This window comes from Echinops telfairi, unplaced genomic scaffold (genome assembly GCF_000313985.2).
Source record: "Echinops telfairi isolate 266 unplaced genomic scaffold, ASM31398v2 ScPeMD7_60;HRSCAF=208, whole genome shotgun sequence".
NCBI classification, from domain to species: Eukaryota; Metazoa; Chordata; class Mammalia; order Afrosoricida; family Tenrecidae; genus Echinops; species Echinops telfairi.
The window spans coordinates 3862311-3888283 of NW_022103958.1; the positions used below are offsets into that span (position 1 = coordinate 3862311).

Consider the following 25973-nt stretch of genomic DNA (forward strand, 5'->3'; position numbering starts at 1 on the left):
CCAGCTTAACCGAGTGAGGAAGGCTAGGGCGTCGAGGGGTGGGGCAGACTGAAAGTGTGGGCTTACCTGATGGGCTACAAGAAACCCCGTGCCGTGCCTGTGTCTTCCTGGCCAAGATGCATCCAGTGAGTCCAACAGGAGGAAATACCTGGAGGTCATGCTGAGTCACCGGCCCACGATCTTCCGGGGGTTCCGTTGGGAAGCCGGAGAAACTGTCCGAAACAGATGGAGAGACAAGCAAATCGACTGCTTGAGTTGAGCGAGACCCCTTTACTGGAAAGGACATTGCCTGGGACAAGTAGTGAAGCTCAATGGGGTCTGAGGACTCCAGGTACAACCCATGGCCATCAACTTGATTCCTATTCCGGGTGACCTGCTAGGGCAGAGTCGAGCTACCCCCTTGGTTTCTGGGACCGTACTCATCACAAAAGGAGACTCACACTTTCCTCCCAGGGAGCAGTTGGTGGGATCAAACCACTGACCTTCTGGTTAGCGGCCAAGAGCTTAACGGCCGCCTCACTGGGGATCCTGCTATCAACGCGAAGGGTCTGATAGGAAAGGATGTTTTCCGGTTCAGTCAGATGATGCCCTTGATGGTAGACTATACGCACTGAAGTATTCTGGGTGAAGGGATGTCAGGTCAGCAGTTTTCCTTCAAATGCTTAAAGGAGGTTATTGATATGGCACACACAACTTTTTTTAGATGGTTTTCATTAAACCATCTAAATTAAAAAAAACACAAAAGAAATCATTAATAGAAGGTGTTGTTGTCATTGTTAGATGCTGTCAAATGGGCCTCTCCTCGTGGCGACCCCAGGGCAACACAAGGAAACACTGCCCGCCCCGCACCGCCCCTCACACTCGCTGCATCCGAGCCCATTGTGGCAGCCACCGTGTCCGTCCATCCCGTCCAGGGTCTTCCTGGCCAAGCATGACTGGTTTCTCTTGATAACATGTCCCGAGGACATGAGACGAACTCTCGCCGTCCTCGCTTCTGCAGGGCATGCTGGCCGGGCTTGTTCCGAGACAGATCTGTTTGTCCTCTGGACAGTCCATGGTGCCGTCACCAACGCCATCGTTCACAGGTGTCCATCCTTCCGTCCTCCTTATTCCATGACCAACGTTCACACCCAGATGGGGAGGTGGAAAAACACCAGGGCTTAGGTCGGGTGCACTGTTGTCCTCAAAGCGACAGCCTCAGAGCCTTTAAAGAGTTCTGTCGTACGCAGCACATTTCCCCATTGCAACGAGCCACGTGATCTCTTGACTGCTGCTTCCATGCACGTTGATGGGCGATCCAGACAAGATGAGATCCTTGACAACTTCCAGTCTTCTCTGTTGACCATGATGTTACCTATTGGTCCAGTCGTGAGGATTTGGGCTTTCTCTACAGGGAACTGCAATCCATCCTGAAAGCTGCACTCCTTGATCTTCATCAGCAAGGGCCTCGAGGCCCCCCCACTTTCAGCAAGCGAGGTGGTGTCGTCTGCCTATCACAGGTTGCCCATCAGCCTTCTGATTCCCGATGCCACACTCTTCTTCACAGAGTCAGCTTCTCAGATTATTTGCTCAGCACACAGATTGAATAAGTGTGGTAAAAGGGTACAACCTTGACGCACGCCTTTCCTGATTTTAAACCACTCAGTATTCCTTGGATTTGTTAGAAGGACTGCCTCTTGATTCATGTAAAAGTTCCTCCTGGGCACTGTGTTAGTCCGGGTAGACGAGAGAAACAAATCCAGGGAGATACTCCTATGTGTATAAGAAAGAGGTTGATACACAAGAGCAATTGAATATTGACAGAACAGCCTAGCCAGTACAGATCAAGTCCATAAGTCTGATATTAGTCCATATGTCAGACACCGATCTATAAAGTCCTCTTCAGACTCACCCAACACATGCAATGACACTGAATACAGGAAGATCACAGGCCAGCGGGTGGAAAGTCTTGTGGATCCAGTGGTGGTGGAAGCATCTCAGCGCTGGCAGGGGTCTCCACGTGGTTCCTTCAGCACTAGTGTCTGTCCATGTGTCTTGTCCGCAGGGCGTGAGTGTGAGCCCCTCCAGAGCTGTTTATCTCCTTAGTGCCTCCAAATGAGGTCCTCAAGCTACGCCCTGATTGACAGGCTAACCTCCACCCCTTCACGCTTAAGTCTCACATTGACAACCGATGATGTAACTTCCACGTGCACAAGGAAGTGTTTTGGGATTCCTTTCCTTCTCAAGGATATCCGTAGCTTGTAGGATCCACACAGTTGAATGCTTTGGCTTAGTCCATAAAACACAAATACACCCCCCACTATCATGATCCCAATTCTACCTTACAAATCTGGCTGGACCAGAGGATGTACATTGGTACAGATAGGAACTAGAAACACAGGGAATCCAGGACAGATGATCCCTTCAGGACCAGTGGTGAAAGGGGCGAGGCCTGGAGGGTGAAGGGAATGTGGGGTGGAAAGGGGGAGCCAATTACAAGAATCTAGGTATTGCCTCCTCCCTGGGGGAGGGACAGCAGAGAAGGGGTGGGGGGGAGACATCAGACAGTGTAACTTATGACAAAACTATAAGAAGTTGTGAATTATGAAGGGTTCATGAGGGAGGGGGGAAATGAGCAACTGATATTAAGGGCTGAGGTGGAGGGCAAATATTTTGAGAATGATGAGGGCAGCGAATGTACGTATGTGCTTGACACAATGGATGTGTGTACGGATTGTGATGAGAATTGTACAAGCCCCCAATAAAATAATTTTTAAAAAAAAGAAAAGAAATATAACCTAATAGGACAAAAAACACACACAAATAAACATCTTTCTGATAGTCTCTGCTTTGAGCCCAAATCTGTCGGATGTCGGCAAAACGAGTGGAGCAGGGTAAATGTATGGGACGGGGAGGTTGCAGTATTAGGAGGGCTCTAAGTGTGGGCCTCATTAGAAGGTGCATCCGAGGCAAGACTTGAAGGCAGTAAGGAACCGGATGAAGCTATTCTCCAGAGAAGACTGTTTTAGGAAGAACCAGCAGTCTGTCTGTTTTTGTTTTCATTGTGGCTAAGTATTAGGTGCACAGAGCATTAATTCCATTCACAATTTGTGCAATCATTCCCACTATCTATTTCCAAAACATTTTCATGTCCCCAAACAGAAACTCTATACCCTTTAACTTGAGCAAGAACTCCCCAGTCCTCTACCTTCCAGCCCCTGGTAACCTCTAACCTACTTCCTGTCTGGCTTTGCTTATTTTAGAGACTCCGTGTCAGTGGAATCACACGTCTGGCCTTTTGTGTGTAGCTTATTTCACTCAGCACAGGGTCGTCCAGGTCCATCTGAGTCATAGCGTGTTTCGGGATTTCGTTCCTTTTTATTCTGAGTAATAGTTCTTCGTTGTCTTGGAAGACATGCAGCCAGAGCGCTCCTTAGAGCCAAGGATCGTGAGACTGCGCCTTAGGTACGTGGGACTTGTCCGGAGAGACCAGTCCTTGGAGGAGGACCTCGTGCTGGGACCAGTCGTGAGGCCGGTGTCGGACTGGGCGATGTTTCGTTCTGTTGATGACATGTAACAACAACAATTGCAGCTCTGGTGGAGGCCTGGTTACGTTGACTGCGATCTGCATGGTCGGCAGTTCAAAACCACCAGCATCTCCGTGGGAGAAAGACTGGGCTTTCCACTGCAGCCAATGCAACAGTTACTGTCTCAGAGACCCACAGGGGGTCCCAATGAGTCAGCGTTGCCTGGATGGCAGTACGTTTGGGTTTTTGGGAACAATATTTCATTGCGTATTTTGTTTATCCATTTACTAGTGGATGGGCGCTTGTTTATTCTCCCAATTCTTGATGATTTGCATCCAAACAATATGTATCATAAACTGAACAGTGGGTGTACACATATCTGTTGGAGTCCTTGTTTTAATTGTAATCTAGTCTGTTGGAGTGCTGATGTGAATTTAGTCCCCCCAGAAGTGGAATGTAGACATGGTGTAGGGCCACATTCAGCCCCCTGGACTCCTCAGTGGGCATGAGCTTCGTGCTCATTTCGGCAGCACATGCGAAAATGGTGACTGTGCAGAGATTAGCATGACCTCAGGTGCAAGGATGACACACAAACTCGTGAAGCATCCCATGGCTTTCCTGAGTCGGGAAGGGTATGGGGGAGAGGGCCTGGAAGCACCAGGGGATGAGACGACAGAATGGGGCAGGCTCCGGTGGGAGGCACTGAGACTCTGCCCGGCTGCTGCCCGGCTGCTGCCATCCAGGAGCCAGAGGGGGGCATTGCTCAGGTCAAAGCCACTGCTTGGGTGCGACAGTGGCACCATACTGCTCAACCACCAAACGTACTCCCCGCTAACGACCATGATTCATGCTCATTAAGACAAGTCTGGGAATTTATAGAGGAATCTGTTTGCCCCTCCCTTGCTACCCCTGCCAATGTTCTGGCTTCACCATTAGACATCCCAGTGCACCGTTTTTGGTGTGTTTACATAACTATTGTTACTGTACATTGGATTTTATGTGCCTTTTGGGCGTAACATATAGACATTTTTATCCTCTTAAAAAAATAAAATAAAAGAGGGAATGAAAACCACATGCGACCTCATCCTCAGGCCTGTTCCTTCAGAGCGCCAGGAATCAGACAAGCCCCCTGCTCGCTTTCCTCCACCACCAATTCCGACAGCGCCATCCTTCTTGCGGCCGTCCACCATTCTGTCGGGCTCGCTCTCTGTGGTCCTGGTCGCACGGCACTCACGGACAAGCCTCACGGTGGTGGGGTTCAGTCGGGAAGCCTCACGGGTTGCTATTTAGGCCCAGAAATGCCAAGCACACCGTTCCTCGGGCAGGAGAACCTCTTCCCAGACTCGCCCGCAGGCTGGCCTTTCTCTGGTCCTCCAGCTCTCAGCCCTGTGGCTCCCTGGCCTCAGCCTGGCTTGGGAAATGTTACCGAGTTTTATAGCGTTGCCAATAAATACCCCAAGGGTCTGCACTCCCCATCAGCTTGAGCTCTGTAGGCCAGTAAACCTAACTCCCCCAGTTAGGTGCCTGGAGGCACCCTACTCTGCAAGCCAGCCTCCTGCCCAACAGCTCATCGGCTGGGAGCCCACCTCTCCATCCTGTTCTGGCTCTTGATGCTGCTATTGCCACCCCTCTGCTGCTTCGCCGGGGGCAGGACTTTCCGTCCCTGGATCGAGGTCCATGCAAGGTGCAGGGGTAGACCTTGGGGTCCGAAGGACGAGCTCCCACTCCTGGAGAGTTCTTAGAAAGTGATAAGGTTGTTTTGTGAGAAATTTAAATACATAGCTTTGGGGGGAAAACTGACATTTTTTGGGGGGGTACCCCCTCGCAATCCTATCAGCACCTTCCTCCACCTTCTCTTACCCAGACCCCCCCCCCCCCCAGGAAGAAAGGAAAGAGACACAGGGGGCATGGCCCCACAGTCACTTGGTGGGTCTGACTAGGAGAGTCATTCCCGTAAGTCACTGCGTCGCTTTTTGAGGAGCGAGTCTTAAGGCAGGAGCTTGCGTGACCCGGTCAAGGAACAGCGGAGGCCTCGAGCTGTGAAGGGGGGGAAGGAGTGGGACATTAGAGTCTTAGAAGAAGTCGTGGGAGAGTCGAATTGCACAGGGCCACCTCGTGGGCCGCTGTCAGGACTCTTGAGCTTTTACTCCGAGCAAAAGCCAGCCGCCATTGAGGGCGTGTGAGCAGAGGATGGACACGATGGGACTTGGTTTGACGCGAACTCCTGCGGCTGCTGAGCGCAGGCTCGGGCGGCCAGACAGCTGGCCGGGACCCCTCAGAAGCATCCACGCCATGAGGGTCAGAAAAGGCCGAGGGATGGTTCTAGATGAGACGCTGAGAGCCGGCTGCTCAGCAGTGAGCAACAGCGAGGAAGAGATAGGACAGCTGAGTGCGTGATGAGAGCCCAGCCTTGATCAGGGATTTCTCTAAGGCCAGACGGACAGCTGGGGAGTAAGAGAAGGAAGGCGTCTTAAACGGACCGTCTAGTAAATGGTGCATCAATAATATATTAGTTGCATGTGAAAACCTCTGAGTTCTTAGGGGATACAGGCTGGAAGATTCCCAGGTGGGAGCGCTAGGTCTGCAACTTTTGAAATGCTTCAGCAAATAGTCAGTTTTAAAAAATCATGTTATTGAGGGCTTGTACAACTCATCACAATCCATCCATCCATCCAGTGTGTGTCAAGCACATTTGTACATTTGTTTCCCTCATCATTCTCAAAACATTGGCTTTCTACTTGAGCCCTTGGCATCAGCTCCTCATTTTCCCCCTCCCTCCCCACTTCCCACTCCCTCATGAACCCTTGATAATTTATAAATTGTTATTATTTTGTCATGTTTTACACTGTTCGATGTCTCCCTTCACCCACTTTTCTGTTGTCCGACCCCACAGGGAGGGGGTTATATGTTGATCCTTGTAATCTGTTCCCCCTCTCTACCCCACCTTCCCTCCACCCAGTCAATTTGCGTACACGCACTAACACCAACGCATAGGCGACAAGGTTATCAATGCTCACATCTTGGCAAAAGGTACCATTGTTCACTGTTCATTCTCGGACTTCTTTTGTAGGTTTCGCATTCTTGGAAAGAGCTCATTTGGGCGATAGCAAGAATGGACTTTGGTCGGGGTAGGTTAGGGCAGGGAGCAGAGGTCACAATGGGGAGCCCCTCACCAGAATCTAAGGAAGGGCTGGGGAGGCCAGACTGGGACAAGGGCTCCGATTTGGGCGGGGGGTGGGGAGGGGAGCAACTTTATTTATTTTGGAACTGTTCAAATGTAAACAAAAGTAGACAGAATCGTGCCATGGATTTCCAAATTCCCATCTACTGACAGCTGGCCGGTGTGTCCCTCCCACTTGCCCTGCCCCCGCACCCTCTGCTGGAAACTGTTTGGACAGGTCTTCTCAGTCAGTTTTCTGGGTATTTGCTGAAGGTACAATCAACAGGGTTCCTGGGGGGCGGGGCTTCACCCTGAGTTAGGGCCTTGGTCCCCACCCTCACCCCACCCGGGCCTGACTCAAGAGAGTGCTTGGGGATTCGTGGGGGTGGGAGTGGGAGGGGGTAACTTTGGAAAGAACATTTTCTTGTTTGCTAGGCAACTTGATGAACGCCTTTAATGAATATTGTCATGTGATAATGTGTGTGTGTGTGTGTGTGTGTGTGTGTGTGTGTGTGTAGACCAGCCACTTTCCTAGGTCCGTGGGGACTCGTGAACAGACAGCAGGCCCACCTGGGACAGGGGAAATAATCTCATAATCACCCAAGACTCTCAAACACAGGCTGAGAGGGCCAGTCCCAGCGTGCAGCCCACCTCCTTTGCTCTGACCCACAAAGGGACCTTGCTCTTAATGGAACCGGGTGTCAACTGGGCTACGTGGACAGAACGCAGGTGAGGGCCGACTCCCTCCCATCCCATGGCAGCTGGTGGCAATGAGCTCCTCCTCCCGCTCAAAGCCCCTCGGCCCTGCCCCTGCCCTGGGAAGGGGCTCACTGCCTTGGGGAGAGAGGCGGCCTTGCTGGTCTCTTCTGTCTGTGAGTGGTTCCACGGTTCCAGTGACCTTGGCTGCACATCTAGGGGGTGCTGTGAACTTCCCCTGGGAGCAGGGCAGTGCTTCAGAACTCAGCTTGCAAGAAGAACAGGACGGAGCCCTAGTGGCCACATGATTAAGCACTCAACTGCGAACTAAGACATCCATGGTTCAACCCTACCAGCCACTGCACGGGAGACAGGTACCTTGACTGTCACCTTGGAAACGCTGTGGGGTGGATCTAGTGTGGCCAGTAGAAATGAAGAGCTGGAACCCACCAGAGAGTAGCCCGGTTCACTCGTGGGGTTCTGGGAAGATCAGAAGCATCGGCCCAGAGGCAGGGGACACTCCTGCCCGGGTTGAGGAGCCAGCAAGGGCAGAGGCTGCAGGAAAGGCGGAGATGGAGATGCTGCCCCAGCCAGGCAGGCCTCATCCGGTTCTACCGTTCCAGGGAGCAGGCATCCTGACCAGGCCTGGTTAGGAAAGCTTTCTCTGGCGACGCTGTAGAGAAGAGATGAAAGGTTAGCCCGGGCCCAATACCGAGCCAGGGAAATGTCCACAGTTCTCAGAGCTCCACAGGCCCTTCTCACATCGGAAACGACCACCAGCAAATAACCCCGTGTGAGCCGAACCCCACCTGCCTAACCCTAACCACATCCCTGTGTTGTCATCGTCTGGGCACGCAGGCGTCCCCATTTCCCACATGGAGAAAAATGGGGTTCTGGGAGGACAGTTGACTTGCCCACGGCCACAGAGCAGAGCTGGGATCCAACCTTCCTCTGTACCTGCCTCCCAGTGTCACCCCAAGATCCTGCCGTTCTGATGGAGCAGCTCGGACGCTCCAGGTCTGTTCTCACTCCCAGGGTCCCCAGTCCCACCCATCATAGCCTGGTCTGGGCCCCTTCTCATCTCTGGAAGTCCGAGCGCGGCGGTTCTCAACCTTCCTGATGCCGGGACCCTTTCAGACAGTTCCTCATGTTGTGGTGACCCCCAACCATAAATTTATTTTCGTTGCTACTTCATCACTGCAATATTGCTACTGTTATGAATTGTAATGTAAATATCTGATGTGCAGGATGTATTTTCATTGTTACAAATTGAGCATAATTAAAGCATAGTGCTCAATTACAAAACACTATGTATATAGTGTGAAAAACATTTTTAAATCATTTTATTGGGGGCTCGTACAACTCTTATCACAATCCACACATCAATTGCATCAGGCATGTTTGTACATATGTTGCCTTCATTCTTTTCTAGACATTTGCTTTCTATTGAGTCCTTGGTATCGGCTCTTTTCCCATCCCCTTCCCCCTATTGTGAAATATTTGTGCTTTCCGATGGCCTTAGGCGACCCCCGTGAAAGGGTCCTTCGACCTCCAAAGGGGTCATGACCCACAGGTTGAGAACCACTGTCCTACACGGTCCAAAGGTCCAAGCCTCACTCTCCCTGAGGTTCAGACTTCCAGCTCCTTGGTGGGACGGCCATTCCAAGGTTCACTTCATCTCCATGAGTTCTGTTTCAGGCTACTCTGGAAAGTGGGAATTTGGGGGTCAGTAGTTCATATTTGATTGACCATGCAAAGGCATTTAACTGCGTGAACTAACAGACTATGGACAGCCTTGAGAGAAACGGCAATCCCAGAACCACATGCTATCCTCATGTGGAACCTGTACGCGGCTCAAGAATAGGAGAGCCGCATGGCTTAAAATCAAGAATGTTTGCATCACGGTTGCACCTGCTTACCATGCTCATTCAATCGGTATGCACATCATCAGAGAAGCGGGATGTTAGGAAGAACGCGGCATTTGGATTGCAGGAAGGCTTATTAATGACCTGAGAGGTGGGGGAGGGAGGGGACAAAAAGGAGCTGATGCCAAGGGCTCAAGTAGAAAGAAAATGTTTTGAAAATGACGATGACAACCTAGGTACATATGTGCTTGACACCATGGATGGATGGATTGTTATAAGAGATGTAAGAGCCCCCCCAATAAAATAGTTTATAGAAAATAACTAAGAACATAAATAAAATAATAAAACAAAGGAAAGAAAGGGGAAAAAGAACGTTGGACATTGAATAAGGAAGATGGAAGAGCTGATGCACTTGAATGAGTGTATTCACAGAGAAGCTAAAAAAACACACAGATCTGTCTTGGAAGAAGTACAGCCAGAAAGCTCCTTAGAGGCAAGGATGGTGAGACTTGTCTCACGTCCTTCATACACATGATCAGGAGAGACCAGTCTCTTGAGGACATAAGGCTTGGTAGGGAGGCAGTGAAAAAGAGGAAGGCCCTTTGAAAGGGAGCTAAATTAGGGATAAAAAGGGGTTGCCGCCAAATGCTACAATAAAGGGGTTGGAAAGAAATCAGGCATACTAATTAGACATCTACAGGAAAAATCCAAACGGGCATGCTCAGACTCAAGCCACCTAGGCCCAGGTGGAAGCCAACCTGGGCAGGCCCACATTAGGTATCAGCAATATGACATCACACAGGTGTGCCTACACTCAGCCAATAAGGTCAGCCAGTACCCTCAACCATGCCTCCCAAGCCAGTGGGGACAGGTGGGGAGAAATACCAGACGGTGGGCAACCCACGCTCTCTTGTTCTGTGCTGTCTTGCAGGTCGGTGGGAGTCACCTCAGGGCTCCGCTTCTTTGGGATTTCCTGCTCTTGGTTCAGGTCGGCTTTGAGCTGTTGAGCTCTGCTGGCATTCATTTCACATGATCTTACACACACACACACACACACACCCCACTCACCCCCACCCCGTGTGAACTCTTACACAGTCCCTGCTCAGCTTGCAGGCTTTCCAGAGATGGCAGAGATGGCGTGTACCTTTTGAGATGCGAAACTCCCCTTTCCCTCATCAATGTTACTGGGGTTACAAAAGGGCTTCTGTGTAAATTCTTTCAGCGTTGAGCGGCAAGAACCGAGGTCATCCACCCTAGGAACCCGACACCTCCCCGGGATGCATTAGCACAGCGGCTGCCACAGTGGGCTCAGCCAGAGGAACAATTGTGGGGCTGTAGCACGACTGGGCCAAGTTGCATTCTGTTGTACACTGGGTGGGTACACTGACTCTACAGCACCTAATGATTCTCCCCAGTAATTTTTTTCCAATCACTTGATTGGGGGCTCGTACAACTCTTATCACAATCCATCCATCCATTCTGTCAAGCGCATTTGTACATTTGTTGCCATCATCATTCTCAAAACATTTTCTTTCCACTTGAGCTCTTGGTATCAGCTCATTATTTTTACCCCTACCTCCCCCACCCTCCTTCCCTCATGAATCCTTGATAATTTATAAATTATTATTTTTTCATGTCTTACACTGACCGATGTCTCCCTTCACCCACTTTTCTGTTGTCCGTCCCCCTGGGAGGGGGTTATATGTAGATCATTGTGATCAGTTCCCCCTTTCTCCCCCTACCTTCCCCTTCCCCTTCTGGTATTGCTACTCTCATTATTGATCCTGAGGGGTTTATCTGTCCTGGATTCCCTGTGTCTCCAGCTCTGATCTGTACCCGTGTACATGCTCTCGTCTAGCAGGATTTGTAAGGTAGAACTGGGGTCAGGATAGTAGGTGGGAGGAAGCATTAAAGAACTAGAGGAAAGTTGTATGTTTCATTGGTGCTATACTGCACCCTGACTGGCTCATCCCTTCCTTGTGACCCTTCTGTAAGGGGATGTCCAATTGCCTACACATGGTTTTTGGGTCTTCACTCTGCACTCCCTCTCATTCACAATGATATGATTTTTTGTTCTGGGTCTTTGATGGTACCTGATCCCATGGATACCTCATGATCACAAAGGCTGGTGTGCTTCTTCCATGTGGACTGTGTTCCTGCTCAGCTTGTTTATCTTCAAGCCTTTAAAACCCAGATGCTATATCTTTGATAGCTGGGCACCATTAACTTTCTTCACATTTGCTTATGCACCCATTTTGTCTTCAGCAATAATGTCGGGAAGGTGAGCATCACAGAAGGCCAGGTGATTAGAACAAAGTGTTCTTGCATTGAGGGAGTATTTGTTTATAGGCACAATGTCCACCTGCTACCTTATTACTAAACCTTTAACTATATGTACATAGATCTATTTCCCTATCGTTATATATAAATACCTCTCCAGTAATCTTGAGTGGCCAGCTTTACACACATCGAGGAGCCTTGGTGGCTTAGTGATTACACCTTGAGCTGTTAACCACAAAGCCAGCTGTTCAAAATCACCAGCAGCTCCACAGCGGAAAGAGGAGGCTTTCTACTCCCATAAAGTTAGTCTTGGAAACCCACAAGGGCAGTTCTACTCTATCCTACTTGGCATGAGTTTTTTTACATACATCTGGCTTGTGTTGTTTATGGCTTGGAAGGCAGTGTCATTAAGCTGTGGTCACAATTCACAACAGGGTCTGATTTTTGGGTTTGAGCCTCTCCTAGCAGAGCAGCCTTTTCAGTTACGGACCAGATTAAAACTACATTTCCCAAGAGCCCTCGCAGCCACCATCTTTACAGCCCCCTTCCGGTTTTACATCCAGGCCCCGCCCCCGATCTGCGTGCTGGCCAATAGCGGCCCCATCTCATGCAGGGCATAAACAGGAAGTGGGTGGGAGCGCTTCAGAGGGCGGGGCTCGTGGCCCCGGCTTCGCCTTTGGAGTCGCCGCCGCAGATTCGCCTCGGTGCCCGCCGCAGTCTTCGGCGTTGGACTAGCAGGTCCTTGCTACTGGAGAGGAGCAGGCGTTCAGGAAGCGGGCTTTACCCTCGCGCCGCCGCCCCGCTCGGCCCGTTCTTCGGTCGTCTCCTGCGGCAAGTGAATCTGATGCCGGAACTCAAGGATCCAGTGACTCGGCAGGAGAAAATGGCGACCGTGTGGGACGAGGCCGAGGTGGGCCGCGGGGGGGCCCGGGGCGGCCGGCGGGGACACGCGCAGCGGGAGGGAAGAAGGGCCTGAGGGCGGGGGGCGCGCCCGCGAGGGCGCCCCTGGGGGGGTGGGCAAGGGCCCTTGCTTTGCTCGGGAGGACGCGTGAGGCAGCTCCGAGCGAAGGTAACCTTCTCTTTTGAAACAGCAAGATGGAATCGGGGAGGAGGTGCTCAAAATGTCCACGGAGGAGATCATTCAGCGCACACGGCTGCTGGACAGTGAGATCAAGGTGGGGCTGGAGCCCCCGGGCGGGCCTGGCCACCCTGCCCCTCTCCGTGGCTCTGGGTCCTCGAGAAAACAAATTTGCAAGCGAGCGGGAACCGTTGGACGGGGTTGGGGGTGGGGAGCCCCAGGGGTACAGACCGCCCTGCCCAGCGCTTCTCCACCTTCCCCAGCCGCGACCCTTTCATACCGTTCCTCGTGGGGTGGTGACTCCCCCAACCACAACATCATTTTCGTTGCTACTTCATCCCTGTCATTCTGCTACTGTGATGAATCGGGCGACCCCTGTGAAAGGGTCGTTCGACAACCCCCAGGGGTCGCGACCCACAGGTTGAGAACTGCTGCCAGAGAGGGAGGGGTCCTCAGCATTCCTCCCAGAGAAGAATTCCTTCTGGAATCAGCATTCCCGAACAGATGAGGGGGACCGGGATTTTAAACTGTGCCAGTTCTTATTACGAGACAGAACTTAAACATATATTCTTGCATGCTTCCATCGAACTCACTGCCAATGAGTCGTTTCCAACTCATGGTGACCCTATAGGACAGCGTAGACCTGCTCGTCTGGGTTTCCGAGACTAACTTCTCAGGAGGAAAAAGCTGCGTCTTTCTCCCCTGGAGAAGCAGGTGTTCTCGACTGCCGGCCTTCTGAGAACTTCACAAAGTTCTTGGAAAGATGCAAAGAAACGATCCTGAAATTAGTTACCAGCCAGTACTTTGGGAAGCCCACTTGCATTTGCCTAATTAGAAGGGCCTGGGCTTTTTCTGTTCTGCCACGACTTCACTAGGTTTCCACACTGACATGGGCCGGCCTGGGGGCGCCCCACAGCTGAGGGAAGGGAGGGGCACTGGATGGCCGGGACCTCCCTAGGTAGAGGGTGCTGCGAGGGCTGGACATGAACGTCGGCCCCGCTCGCCTGGCCTTAGATCATGAAGAGCGAGGTGCTGCGAGTCACACACGAGCTGCAGGCCATGAAAGACAAGATCAAGGAGAACAGTGAGAAGATCAAAGTGAACAAGACCCTGCCGTACCTGGTCTCCAACGTCATCGAGGTGTGTGTGGACGTGGAGGGGAAGAGGGCGCAGCTGGGGAGACGGGTGGACATTGGAGACCCACCTGGCATGCGGGAGCGCTCCTCCTTGGGGCCCTTTCCCTGCAACTTCTTGGGGAGACGGCCCTGGAAGCCTTGGGGTGCCTTTTCTGCCATGCTATCTTCCCTGGGGGTGCGTGGGTGTCAGTGAGTTCTGAAAGCAGCGGCACCTGAGCAGAGATCGCCTCCGTCCATCTACCTTATCAGCTGCCCTGCCTTGCTGGGCTCAGCTCGTTTTTGGAGCGAGGGAGGGATGGTCGGGGAGTGCTGAGAACCGTCTGGGGACCCAGGCAAAGCTCTGAGCTGAGGGAGGCCTCTTGACCTGAGCTTGTCCCTTGTCAGCTGCTAGATGTTGATCCCAATGACCAAGAAGAGGATGGTGCCAATATCGACCTGGACTCCCAGAGGAAGGGCAAGTGTGCAGTGATCAAAACCTCTACCCGGCAGGTGAGGCTGGCACAGCGATGGGGGCAGCTGATGGGTGTGGGGTTGCCAGCCACTGAATGCTACTCTCTGCCCTACAGACATACTTCCTGCCTGTGATTGGGTTGGTGGATGCCGAAAAACTGAAGCCCGGAGACCTGGTGGTGAGAGAGAGCTGAGCTTTTCCAACCAGGTTTTGCCCACTCACCAGCTGAGCACCTGTGGCCTCCTCGAGCCACCACAGTCTCAGCAGCGCTGAGAGTCGGGGGTGGGGGGGCAAGGGGGGCTGCCTTCTTGTCCTAGCTTCGCGTGTTGCCGAGCCCCGCGTGGCTCTCTTTCCACTCTAGACGCTTGTCACCTTGCCGGTTAGGTGAAGGCTTTGTCCTGTTCCCAGGGTGTGAACAAAGACTCCTATCTAATCCTGGAGACCCTGCCCACCGAGTATGACTCAAGAGTGAAGGCCATGGAGGTGGACGAGCGGCCCACAGAGCAGTACAGTGACATCGGGGGGCTGGACAAACAGATCCAGGAGGTGAGGGGGCGTCCTGAGAGAGATGGAGGGGTGCTGTAGCAGGTTAGGAGCAGCCCTAGAGAGATTGGATGGTGGCTGACTTGCCCAGGGCTGCATGTTATTGGTGCCAGAGCCGGTTCGAGAGCTCGGGCCCCTGCGTCTCAGCCTCGTATCTTCCCATCCTGCTCAATGGAGAGGCCATAGCCAGCTCTTGGTGGGGGAGAGCAGTTCCTCTGTCTCTTTGGTGGCCGGAGGAAGGCAGTGTCTGGACTGGGTCAGAGTAGAAGAGGGTAGGGGGCCGTAGGCACCCTCAGGGCTTGTATGCTCACCCACATCTTTCTGGCAGCTGGTGGAGGCCATCGTCCTGCCAATGAACCACAAGGAGAAGTTTGAGAACTTGGGGATCCAGCCTCCAAAGGGGGTGCTGATGTACGGGCCCCCTGGCACCGGGAAGACGCTGCTGGCCAGGGCGTGCGCTGCACAGACTAAGGTGACTGCTGTTGGGGAGGGAGGGGGAGGTGGGCAGGCGGGGCTGAAGCTCTGCTAGGTGGGCTGACGCGGGTCTCCTGGTACTCTGGGGCTCACCACCCCCTCCCTTCCCCACCCAGGCCACCTTCCTCAAGCTCGCTGGCCCCCAGCTGGTGCAGATGTTCATCGGGGACGGCGCCAAGCTGGTGCGGGATGCCTTTGCGCTGGCCAAGGAGAAGGCGCCGTCCATCATCTTCATCGACGAGCTGGACGCCATCGGCACCAAGCGGTAAGGGCATGCTGGGGCCCGCCACGAGTTCTGCCGCAGGGGCCCTGGGCAGGATGCTGGCCCTTTCGTGCCACAGTGGCCACTCCGTTCACACCACTCTCCTCACTGAGCTCTGGTGAGAGGCTCAACCGCATGTTTTTTTCAAAATAGAAGGATGCTCACGTTTCCTCCCACAAACTGGTCTGCTCTGCTCTGAACCCTTCCCTGGCCTCCCCATTGCTCCCAGGTACTCCTCATTGGGGTCTGCACTGGGGCCCCCATCCTGTCCCGCCCCCCCGCTGCTCCACTGTGTTCTCAGGATTTGAGCAAGGCTGCCTCTGCCTGTGGCTCTAGCAGGAGAAAGCGTGCTTTTGTTTTTCCCTGGTTTTCCACCGACCTTCTCAGCCTTCAGCCTCAGTGTGTTTCCCCCTAGGGGTCACTTCCTGCCTGGACGCCAACCCTCACTCTGGGCCAGGTGGCTGCTCCTTCCGAAGCGTTTACTTGGTGGGGACTGGGTGACAGTGCCCGCGGTGGTGGTGGTGGCAGCGGCAGTTGCTCCGTTGTGTCCTTAGAATGGCCTCTGAGCCAGAAGGCCCTTGATGAACAGTTCCTGACACGGGCTCTGGCAGGGTAGAGAAGCGGGTGGCTCTGCCCAGCTGGGCTGACCTGTGTCTGGGCTTCCCGCCTTCAGCTTTGACAGTGAGAAGGCCGGGGACCGGGAGGTGCAGAGGACGATGCTGGAGCTCCTGAACCAGTTAGATGGCTTCCAGCCCAACACTCAAGTCAAGGTGAGGACTGCCCTGAGCTCCCAGAGGAGCAGGCCCTCTGCAGGGTCACCCAGCGATTATGCACGGGGCTGGAATTAGTCCAGGTCCAACCAGAACGCTGCCCCTCCCTGTCTCTCTGGACCCTGTCTGGATGTGGCTGTACCCCTTCCCCCTCAGCTCAAGGTGGGTGTCTCTTCCTCAGGTTATTGCAGCCACCAACCGGGTGGACATCCTGGACCCCGCCCTGCTGCGCTCGGGGCGCCTGGACCGCAAGATTGAGTTCCCGATGCCCAATGAGGAGGCCCGGGCCAGGATCATGCAGATCCACTCTCGCAAGATGAACGTCAGGTGGGCCCATTTCCCCAGCCTCACTGCTCCCCTGCTCCCCAAGCCCCATGCTGGGGGCTCTGCACCTTGGAATCCACACAGCCTGAGGGCCCGAGGCCCTGAAGCTGGGCCCATTGTGGCCCCAGGGAGCCAAGGGGTCAGACCTCTGTCGGGTGGTGTCATGTCTCTGAGCAGGAGCCGCAGAGAAGACCATCTTTGGTCTCAGGGCCCATTTGGTCAGATGGTAGCTTAGTCTAGAAGGCTGGAGCTCAGGGAGCTCTGTGTAACTGGGAGCCTGCCCATCTGTTCCGGGGCTACAGGGCTTGCCTGTGGTCCCGGGAGCGGAGGGTCAAGTGGGAGAAGACTTGCCCCTGTGAGTGAGCCACCCTCTCCCCGCAGTCCCGATGTGAACTATGAGGAGCTGGCCCGCTGCACGGACGACTTCAATGGGGCCCAGTGCAAGGCCGTCTGTGTGGAGGCGGTGAGTGGACTCATTGGGGGTGGCTTCTTGCCCTTTCCCTGGGCCTGGCGGGTGATGGGCTCACTGAGAAGGCGAAGCCCAGTGTGGGAAGGTGCCCTCTAGCTTGTCCTGTGTCCTGTGGCTGTAGGGTATGATCGCGCTGCGCAGGGGCGCCACGGAGCTCACCCACGAGGACTACATGGAGGGCATCTTGGAGGTGCAGGCCAAGAAGAAAGCCAACCTGCAGTACTACGCCTAGACCAAGTAATAAAGATGGCTTCCGGTCCCCACCATCTGTCTGTCTTGCTGCCCTTGGCTCCGGGTAGGAGAGGGGCTGGATGCAGGAGGCCCCAGGTCCCCGGAGCCCCTCAGGCAGTCTGGCCACACACCAGTTGTTGCAGGAGGCCCTTTGGGGGAGATGGGAGTGGTGGTGCAGCTGCTGGGGAAGGGCGCGGGGTGGGGGTGGGCTTAGCTGTTAGAGGCCCTAGAGAGAAGCCGACTTCTCCCCCTTTGGGCCGGAGCCTCCTGGCTCTCATGTATCCCCTGGGTTTGATCAGAATATCCTGAGCAGGAGCCACTCTGAGAGCCCGTCTAGCCTTGTCTTTATCGGGGAGGTGTTTTCAGACCCCCCAATGCTGCCATCTCTGCCCCCACCCCCAGAACCTTTACTGCCCACCCAACTCTGCAGCTCTGCCTGGGCCTGGGCACCATTGTTGGAGGTGACTCTGGGTGACACGCTGGGCCTCTCCCACGTGCTTTTATGTAGTGACCACAGTAACCAGTCTCATGGTTGATGCTGACCCCATAGTGACCCACAAGGACAGGGCAGAATTGCCCTGTGAGTTTCCAAGACTGGCTCTCTCCGTGGGGGTAAAAAGCCCATCTCCCCCAAGCAGCCAGCTCATGGTTTCCAGCGACTGCTCTCTTGGACTGCAGCTCAGTGGGCCACCACTGTGCCCCAGGGCTCAGAGAGTCACCAGTAGGGAGCCCATATTGAAAGTCGTTCGCATCAGCCCCTCAACCAGCAGCCACCAGTTCTCGAGATTCTGGGAAACGGCTCCGTGGGTTTCCCGTGGCTGACTTTGGAAGTAGATTCCCGGGTCTGTCTTCTGAAAGGCCTGGGTCCATGCAGCCAGCTGACTACTTGCACCAAATACGGAGTCCAGACCCAGACAAGGTGGCAGTTGCCGGTGGCACTGTCAGGATTGAAACCTAGGATGGAGGCTAAAGCCTAGTCCTCCCATTGTGACTTCCAAAGGGTCTGGGGTTTCCGGAAAGGCCATCGAACCCTTCAGCCCACACCCCCCAGCCCAAACCTCCTCCTCTCTCCTTTCCCCAAGTGGACCTGATGCAGGACTCTCACCAGTCCACATCCTGTGTGCTGGCCCCTGGCCAGCAGCGTCCGCATCCTATCTGCTGATGCCTGTCCACCTGTTCAAGGCCAGCAGTGTGGTCTGAGGTTCCATCCCCTGCCCCAAGCTGGGCCCCCACCTGTGTTGCCTGTTCTGTCTCCTCTAGGCTGTGGCCCGAGAATGACTTAAACTGGTCCCCACCTCTCAGCTTCCTCACCTGTAAGTGGGGTCCCCGCCCATTACTTCTGAGTCAGGAGTTGGCAGGCACTGCCTTCCTGCACCCCGTGGCCAGGGGAAGCAGCCTTCGGGACCCTTCAAAGCGCTTTGCTGCTGACAGTGGAGTATGGGCAGATTGGGCTTCCCCGGACCAATTCCCAGCTCAGTCCACAGCCCTGTGGGAGGCAGCGCCCCCAGGGCCTGGTAGAGTCTTTACAACCAGCAGTAGAGGAGAGGTGTGGTTTACAATAAAGGCCTCAAATACTTGCTCTTCAAAGTTAAGGGCCCATAGTTTTATCTTTTAAAATGTTTCTTTTGGGAAATAAAACATTTGCCATTACGTCTCTTTGTCCTTTTTAGAGGCGCCCCGTCCTAGGGCGTGGTGCCCAGGGAAGCCAAGTGCTGGGCTGGCTGCCCTCTCCTCCCTTTTTCTCCGGAGCTGCCAAGGCCAAACCTGGAGATGACGTTGCCCACGGGGCTTCCTTCTAGATTCCATTCCCAGGGGGTGGGGCCAGGAGAGCCCAGCTCTGAGTTCTTTAAAAGGAGCTCGCCCCCCTCCCTACCCACCCCACCCCAAACCACCACCACCACTGGGTGGGGAGGGCCTGACTGTGCCCAGGGCCCAGCTGGAAGCGAAGGGGCCCAGCCATCACGGCTGAAAAGCAAACAACAGTGCTGGAGGAATGACGGGATTTCGGGGGCAGCCAGGGGACAGGCCTGGAGGTGGCCTGTGGCCACTGGGCAGCAGGAGGACAGAGGCAGCTGGCTCGTGGGTGGTATTTATTTGCATCTCTTCTAACAGTTATTTACAAGTAGAATTGCTATAAAAGCCCCTCTTGAAGGCCACTTCTGAGAACCGACCCCTGGGACCAGCCGAGCTTGAGCCGCCCAGAGTGGGCCAGCTGAGTCCCTGGGCGCCCGCCAACGGAAATGGCTGGGGATTGTGGCTTCAGCTTTCTCCCGGAGGAGGCACACATTCCTGAGCGCTGACAGAGGGTGGCCTGGTGGGTGTGCTGGGCCCCAGCCGCTGGCAGGAGTGTCTCGGCTGGTGCCTGCTGCGCTGGTCTCTGGCCCGGGCCTCTGTTTGGCAGCCGGAGGTGGCCGGAGCGGTAGGTGCTGGCAGGGAGCCCTGGCTGGGACCCAGGCGCTGGCCGAGGGGGTGACGAGCGGAGCGGGCTGGGGGTTCGCGTGAGCACCGGCCTCCTCTCTCTTCTTGGGCCACCAAGGGGAAGGCCTTGGAGGTGGTGGCTGGCTGGGAGCAGCAACGCAGGCACCCACCTGGCCTTGCCCCTTCACTGCCCAGAACCTGTGCTCAGAAGCAGAGAGTCTTCTGCTCTCAAGACTTGAACCCTCGCAGGTGGCTGGCCAGCTGTGGGGCTCCCTGCAGCACAGGCCTCCCCTTGAGGTCCCAATGGGTCCCGCTGCAGGACCCCCTGCTGTGCACCTCCCTGGGGAGGTGATCACTGACAGGCGCCGGAGGCCAGGTGTGGCTCCAAGCCTAGCACACGTGGGATCACAGTGTCGGTCTCACACACACACACACACACACACACGCACGCACCTCTGCAGAGTACACGTGCACACGCCACACCCCACTGCCTCCCGCCCGCCTGTCTGGCTGGGGTGTGTCCTCCCGCACGCGCCCACTCTCTCACACGTGGTCACAGAATGAGCCCAAGTCTCTTATTGCTCTGGGGGTGGGGTGTCCAGCGGGCTAGTCGGCCAGGAGGGAGAAGAGCACCATCACCACGACGCCCGTGCCCAGCAGGAGCACCTGCAGCAGGGAGTGCCTGCGGGGACAGGGGCGTGGGCTCAGGGTAGAGGCCGGGCCACCAGCGGGGGGAGCCCTGCAGGCCTGCCACTCACCAGGGGTCCTCTTCCTCCAGGAGGTCCGGCACCACGTTCACCAGCGCGATGTAGAGGAAGCCCCCGGAGGTGAAGGGCAGGATCCAGGCCACAGTCTCCTCTGCACGGGGATGGGAAAGGAGAGGCAGGGGCGGTCACCTGCTGGCTGGGAGCTGTGAACTGGCAATCCTGCATTGTGGTTGGGGTCTGGGGTCCCAATGCTGAGCACCTCCTGCTACTGCCACCCACCACTCTGTACCTGCGCCCTTGGGGGACTGTGTCCAGATGGCGAAGCAGGCCCCTAGTAGGCCCCCCAGGGCCGTGGAGAGCTGCAGCTTGGCGGCGCTCCACCGGTCAAAGCCTGCCCGGAGCAGGATGGCAAAATCGCCCACCTGAGGAGAGGTGCAGCCATCCATTCGGGACCACCCCCTTTCTCGCAGCGTGTCCCCTGCCCTGCCCAACCCTGCCCACATCCCATCATCTGGGTCTCAGTGTTGAGGAGGCTGGGGGATGGCCAGGGCAGGGCTGCAGCCCTGTGGGTAGGCGCTCCCGGCCTACCCAAGCCCTCACCTCGTGGGGGATCTCATGCAGGAGGATGGCCATCGTGGTCAGCAGCCCGATCTGTAGGAAGGGGCTGAGGTCAGAGGAGGCCTGTGTGATGGCCCGAAGCTCTGGGCTGGACACTGCACTGGCTGCTGGGACTACAGAACCCACTGCCAGGGGCTGTCTCTGCCCATAAAGAACCAGCCTCGGAAACCCACAGGGGCAGTGCTTCCCTGGCCTGTAGGGTCGCTATGAGTCGGCATCGACTCAATGGCAGTGAGTTTGGTTTTACTTCAGTCACGTAAGGTTTCCAAGGCTGTACGTCTTTACTGTGGGAGCTAATGACCTCATCTTTCTCCCATGCAGTGACTGGTGGGTTTGAACCGCTGACCTTGAGATTAGCAGTCCACTGCTTACCCGACAGCGCACCTGTGGTTCCTACTGGGAATATAGTAACGAGTAAAAGAAAGGACCTGCCCTCGTGACGCGTACAGGCTGGGCAGAAGATACAGGATTGAGTGGGTACACAAAGAAGGGAGTGGTTATGCGCTGGGCACCAGTGCATGGCTAACGGGGCCTCGTTAGATTGTAGCTCATTGCAGGCCTCGATGAGGCAGCCAGGGCCAGGGCTGCCGGAAGAGGGGCAGCCCTGCAGAGTGGGCCTCAGGGAGTCCAGGCAGAGGCAGTGGGGGGCGGGGCAGGAGTGCGGCCGTCTCTGGAAGAGCAGGTCAGCCCAATGAGGCCGGAGCCCAGAGGGCAGAGAGAGAAGCATCTAGAAGCGGAGTGGGGCCAAGTCCAGCAGCCTGGCTGGCTTCTCTTGGATTCTGGGAAGCCATGGAGGGTTTTTTAGGAAACGCATGTGACCCACAAGGAAGGAGTGACAAGACCAGACCACGGGCACAGGGAGCCTGGGGCGGCCTCTGGGAAGCAGAGGAGGGCGGGGCCTTAGAAGAGGGTGTCGGCGCTCTGGCTAAGTCATGAAGAAGGCGGGGTGGAGACGTGGTTTGAACGTAGAACCAACTCGTTGACACTGGCACCGTTGTTCCCACTAGCAAGGCCTGAGACCCCACTTCCTAGTCCTTCCCCCCCCTTCCACCAGCTCACCTTCTTACTCACGAGGAAGCTGGCAGCCACCGCCAGCCCGTGAGTGAAGTTGTCTATAGTGTTGGCCAGCAGGTTGAGATAGCCACTGACCTGGGTGAGAGGAGAGGGCGCTGGGCCAAGCTGGGCAGGCAGGGCTGGGCCGGGCCAGCCACGTGGAGGTGGGGGTGGGGGTACGAGGGGAGCTCTAGGAGGAGGGGGCCTGAGCGGGCCACTCACTTTGCTGCTACGGATGGGTTGTAGGCCAGGCTGGGCCACACAGTGGCCTCCGTTAAGTGCAGGGGCGGCAGCAGTGGGGTCTTTGCTGGGGGCCTGGAGCCAGGAGGAGGGAGAAGTGACATTAGGTAGCCCCACCCCTGCCAGAGTAGGCACAGAAGAGGAGACGGAAGCAGAGCACACAGGCTTTTTATGGCTAGATGTCTCTGTAGCGCCATCAGCCACTACATCTCCTCCCTCCTGCTGCTGCTAGCACCAGTCTCATCAGGGACTGCTGTCATTGTTCTTTAGATGCCCCCTGAAGAAGCTGGGCCTGTGAGACCCCAGCCCCCGTGCCCTGCCACAGATGGGGGGGGTGGCATCGCCAGGGGCTACGTTTGGGGCTCACCTGGCCTGGGCCCTCCTGCTTGCCATCCACGAACACCTTCTCCAGCACCAGGAAGGTCAGGAAGCCAGCAATGACCCACAGCCCCAGCTGTTGCTGCTGCTGTAGACGCTGCCCCTCACCGTCTGCAAGGGTGGCACGGTCAGGCCAAGCCAGGGCCACAGGTGTGGAGACAGCTTGGGATGGAGCCTGGTCCAGGGCAGTGATGGGGCCCACGGGCCAGGGCTGGCTGGAAGGGCCCAGAGGCTCTGGGGGTCCCTCTGGTACCCAGCGTGGGGACCCGGGTGCCTCTCAGTCTGGGAACCAGCTCCAAGCCTACCTTCCCACCCAAGGCTGCGGCCTCACTCACCGGGGCTGGCACTGCATGTGTAGGCCCAGGCCTCGGGCAGCAGGTGTAGAAACACATTGCCCAGCAGGCCCCCCAGGGCGAAGCTGAGCAGCTGCTTCAGGCGCCGGGCCCCAGCTGCAAGGCAGAGTGGGGTGGCTTGGGGCCCATCGGCCACCCAAGCCCCTCGCAACCTCTGTCCCACCCACCTCACTGGGTTTTCCTGTTGTCCCCACCAGACCATGAGTCTCCAGAAGGCCGGGCAGGGGCCATGAGTCTCCCCAGGCCCCCATCACAGAGGCCACACCTTGATGGTTGGGAGCACCACCTCCACCCGCCTGTGGGGACCCTGCCACCTGACAGGCTCTATAACTGACTCGCCAGCTGGGGATTTTGGGCAGAGAAATTCTGAGACTCAGTTTCCCCGTCTCCTGACTGGGGAAGACCACACTGGCAGTTCTGTCTGTCTACTCCTGTAAAGATTTCAACTCACTGCCAGGGAGTCGAGGCTGACTCACGGCGACCCTGCAGGACAGGGCAGAACTGCCCGTGAGTTTCCGAGACCGTTACTGCTCATGGGAGCAGAGAGCCTCCTCTGCCCTCCCTCGGGGCTGCTGGTGACCTTGAGCTGGTGACTCCACCACCCGGGGCTCCGAGGCAGCAGTCCTGCTCTGTCCTGTGGGGGTCACTGAGTCTAAGTGGAAGGAGCGGCACGGGTGGGGTGGGTTCGGGACCTCTGACAGGGACCGTGCCCAAAACAAAGAAAGACCCATGAACTGGGAGGGAACTGCTGGCCTCAGAAAAGGGGCAGCTCAGTTGGTGGCCTTCTGCTAACTCACACAGCGCTAGAAGTGCCCTTAAGAGACCAGTCCAGCCTTTGTTTGGATAGGGAAACTGAGGCCCAGGGAGTCTGCTTGGTGCTAGTTGGGGCCCCAGGCTGGGTGGCCAGGGGCTGCTCAGAGAACCCATGTTCCCCCAGGCCTCCCTCCCTGACCTCTGGGCTGATCCGAGAAGGGTGTGGCATGACATCAGGCTTAAGAGGACTCAGGCCAGCTGTCCCCAAGCTGAGCCCACGGCTGGCCCAGGACTGAGCTACCCAGTAACCAGAGAGGCTGCCTCCCGGGCCTGTGGCCCAGCCTAAGCCCCCAGGTGCTCCTTATCAACACCCCAGCCCCGCCCCGCCCCCAATGCAGACCTACTATGTCACACTCCTGGACTTGAACCCATCGGCCTGGGTTCTCATGTTTCCCACCTCTACTTGGCGCTGCTCCTTGGGGACCGTTAGAGGAACGGAAAGGGCAGTCCACGTACTAATGGACGAGCAGACGCGCAGGGGCGTCTCAGGAGTCCAAGGGGAGAAACCTGACTCTGCCTCCACCCTCCGTCTCAGACACCCTGTCACCCAAGACCAAGAAGAGCGGCAGTATTCCCTGCCGCCCCCCCACCCCCACCCCCAGCCCCGGCCATTGGTGGCCACTCTGGGGCACTCAGAGAATGACACCCACCTTCTGAGCGCAGAGCAGTGCCCATCTCCAGGGGAATGACGAGCAGGGGCAAGACCCCGCTGAGGCCCACCATGAGCGAGCCCAGGAGGGAGCAGATCCAGGTGTCCAGCCTCTCCCCACTCAGCAGCGTCCCCCAGGACTCGCTCTCTTTGTCGTCCAGGCGACAGGCTGCAGCCCCCTGGCCCCAGAAGGCTGCCTGGGAGCCCCCAGCCCCTGCCAGGAGTTCCAGGGCCAGCGTGGAGAGGAGGAGGAGCCTGTGGCCCGCCATGCCACCACACGGGCAGGGACATTGAGGCATGCCACTTGCTGAAAGACAGAGGGCAAGGAGGCAGCTGCACCCCTGGCTACTCGCTTGCCGCGCAGAAGTGGGCTCTCACCCTCCTCTGGCCAAGGGGCCACGGCACAGCCCTCCCGGCACCCTGGCCCAGGGCACCCCTGGATGGATGGGAATGTCCGATATGATGCTGAGGGGTGGGCTCCGGAGCCTGCCCCAGCTGGTGTCAGCCTTCTCCTGGGGCGAAGCTTCTCTTAATGACAGGGTGCGGTGCTGGCTGGCTTCTCCTCAGCCACCGGCTGGCCCGGCCCTGCCGGGTGTATCTGGCTGCCAAGGATCCGCTTAGCTGCCAGGATGTGCCTGGTGAGGACACTCCGGGGACAGAGGCCAGCACTGTCCAGGTGGATGGGGCAGCGTAAGGAGGGGCAAGTAGGGGGACCCCAGCAACGGAGCAAAGGCAGGATCATCAAAGTTCCCACCACCTAGGAAATGAACCCAGGATGTGCGTGGGGTAGAAGGGGGCGTGGAGGGTGCAGGGAGAAGGTAGGACTGGGCAGGGAGGTGCTGGCAAATGCCAGACAGATGCTCAGAACACAGGACAGGGGTTACCTTTGTGCCTGAGCTCGGGCAAGCCCCCCAAGCCCTCTCGGAGGGTGGGGACTGGCATGCCCCCACTCCTGTAAAGAGGATGCGTAAGGCAGGTGAGCCCCCCACCCCACCCCTACAGGGAGAGACCCTCCTCTCTCAGGGGGTGGGGGCAGCACCCTCAGGGCCTGACGCCCGGCTTTGGAAGTGAGTCAACCAAGCGAGAAGTCGCTGTCTGGAAACTTTAGGGGGGGGGGGTTGGCGGTAGCTCTGCCCTCCCTCGGGGCTGCTGGTGACCTTGAGCTGCAGCTGCCCTGCCTCAGTTTCCTCATCTGCTACTGGAGGCGGCAGGAAAGGAAAGAAACCGCCGCCGCCCGTTTCCCCAGAAACGATGCTCGGGTCTGGGACCTCCAGACCGTACTGGGACGTCAGACCCTGATGAGAGCGGCTGGGGACGAGCGGCGGGACGGGCCAGGGCCGGCTGGGGGGACAGACGGTGCTGGGGACCCCGAGGTGTTGGGGACTCCGGGCTCGGGGGAGAGGAGGGCAGGCGCAGAGCCTGGGCCAGGCGGCAGCGGAGCGCGGGAGGTGGCGAGAGCCCTAAGTGGGCACAGGGGCCAAGATCCCCGGGGCGGCGGG

General features: G+C 56.5%; 2 protein-coding genes across 3 annotated transcripts; one reads left to right on the forward strand and one right to left on the reverse strand.

Moving 5' to 3' along the window:
- The first annotated feature begins 12194 nt into the window (after positions 1-12194).
- PSMC3 (proteasome 26S subunit, ATPase 3) lies at positions 12195-17277 on the forward strand. Its single transcript, XM_004708362.2, has 12 exons — positions 12195-12417; positions 12599-12682; positions 13600-13725; positions 14106-14210; positions 14288-14350; positions 14581-14718; positions 15044-15187; positions 15306-15454; positions 16125-16221; positions 16403-16548; positions 16927-17008; positions 17136-17277. The coding sequence occupies exons 1-12, from the start codon at positions 12352-12354 to the stop codon at positions 17244-17246; spliced, it is 1311 nt and encodes a 436-aa protein (XP_004708419.1). The 5' UTR covers positions 12195-12351; the 3' UTR covers positions 17247-17277.
- A 2045-nt stretch (positions 17278-19322) lies between these two features.
- On the reverse strand, positions 19323-25825 carry SLC39A13 (solute carrier family 39 member 13). 2 transcript variants are annotated; one of them, XM_004708438.2, is made up of 10 exons: positions 25359-25818; positions 24476-24781; positions 22995-23108; positions 22649-22770; positions 22264-22356; positions 22048-22137; positions 20971-21021; positions 20660-20792; positions 20422-20521; positions 19323-20345 (listed from the first exon to the last, which is right to left on the reverse strand). In XM_004708438.2, exons 1-10 carry the CDS (start codon positions 25414-25416, stop codon positions 20270-20272), a joined length of 1143 nt encoding a protein of 380 aa, XP_004708495.2. In that variant the 5' UTR covers positions 25417-25818; the 3' UTR covers positions 19323-20269. The 2 variants fall into 2 exon arrangements, with proteins under 2 accessions (XP_004708495.2, XP_030741725.2); XM_030885865.2 differs by lacking the exon at positions 19323-20345 and having other exon boundaries at positions 20459-20521; positions 20664-20792; positions 25359-25825.
- Between the last annotated feature and the right edge of the window lie 148 nt (positions 25826-25973).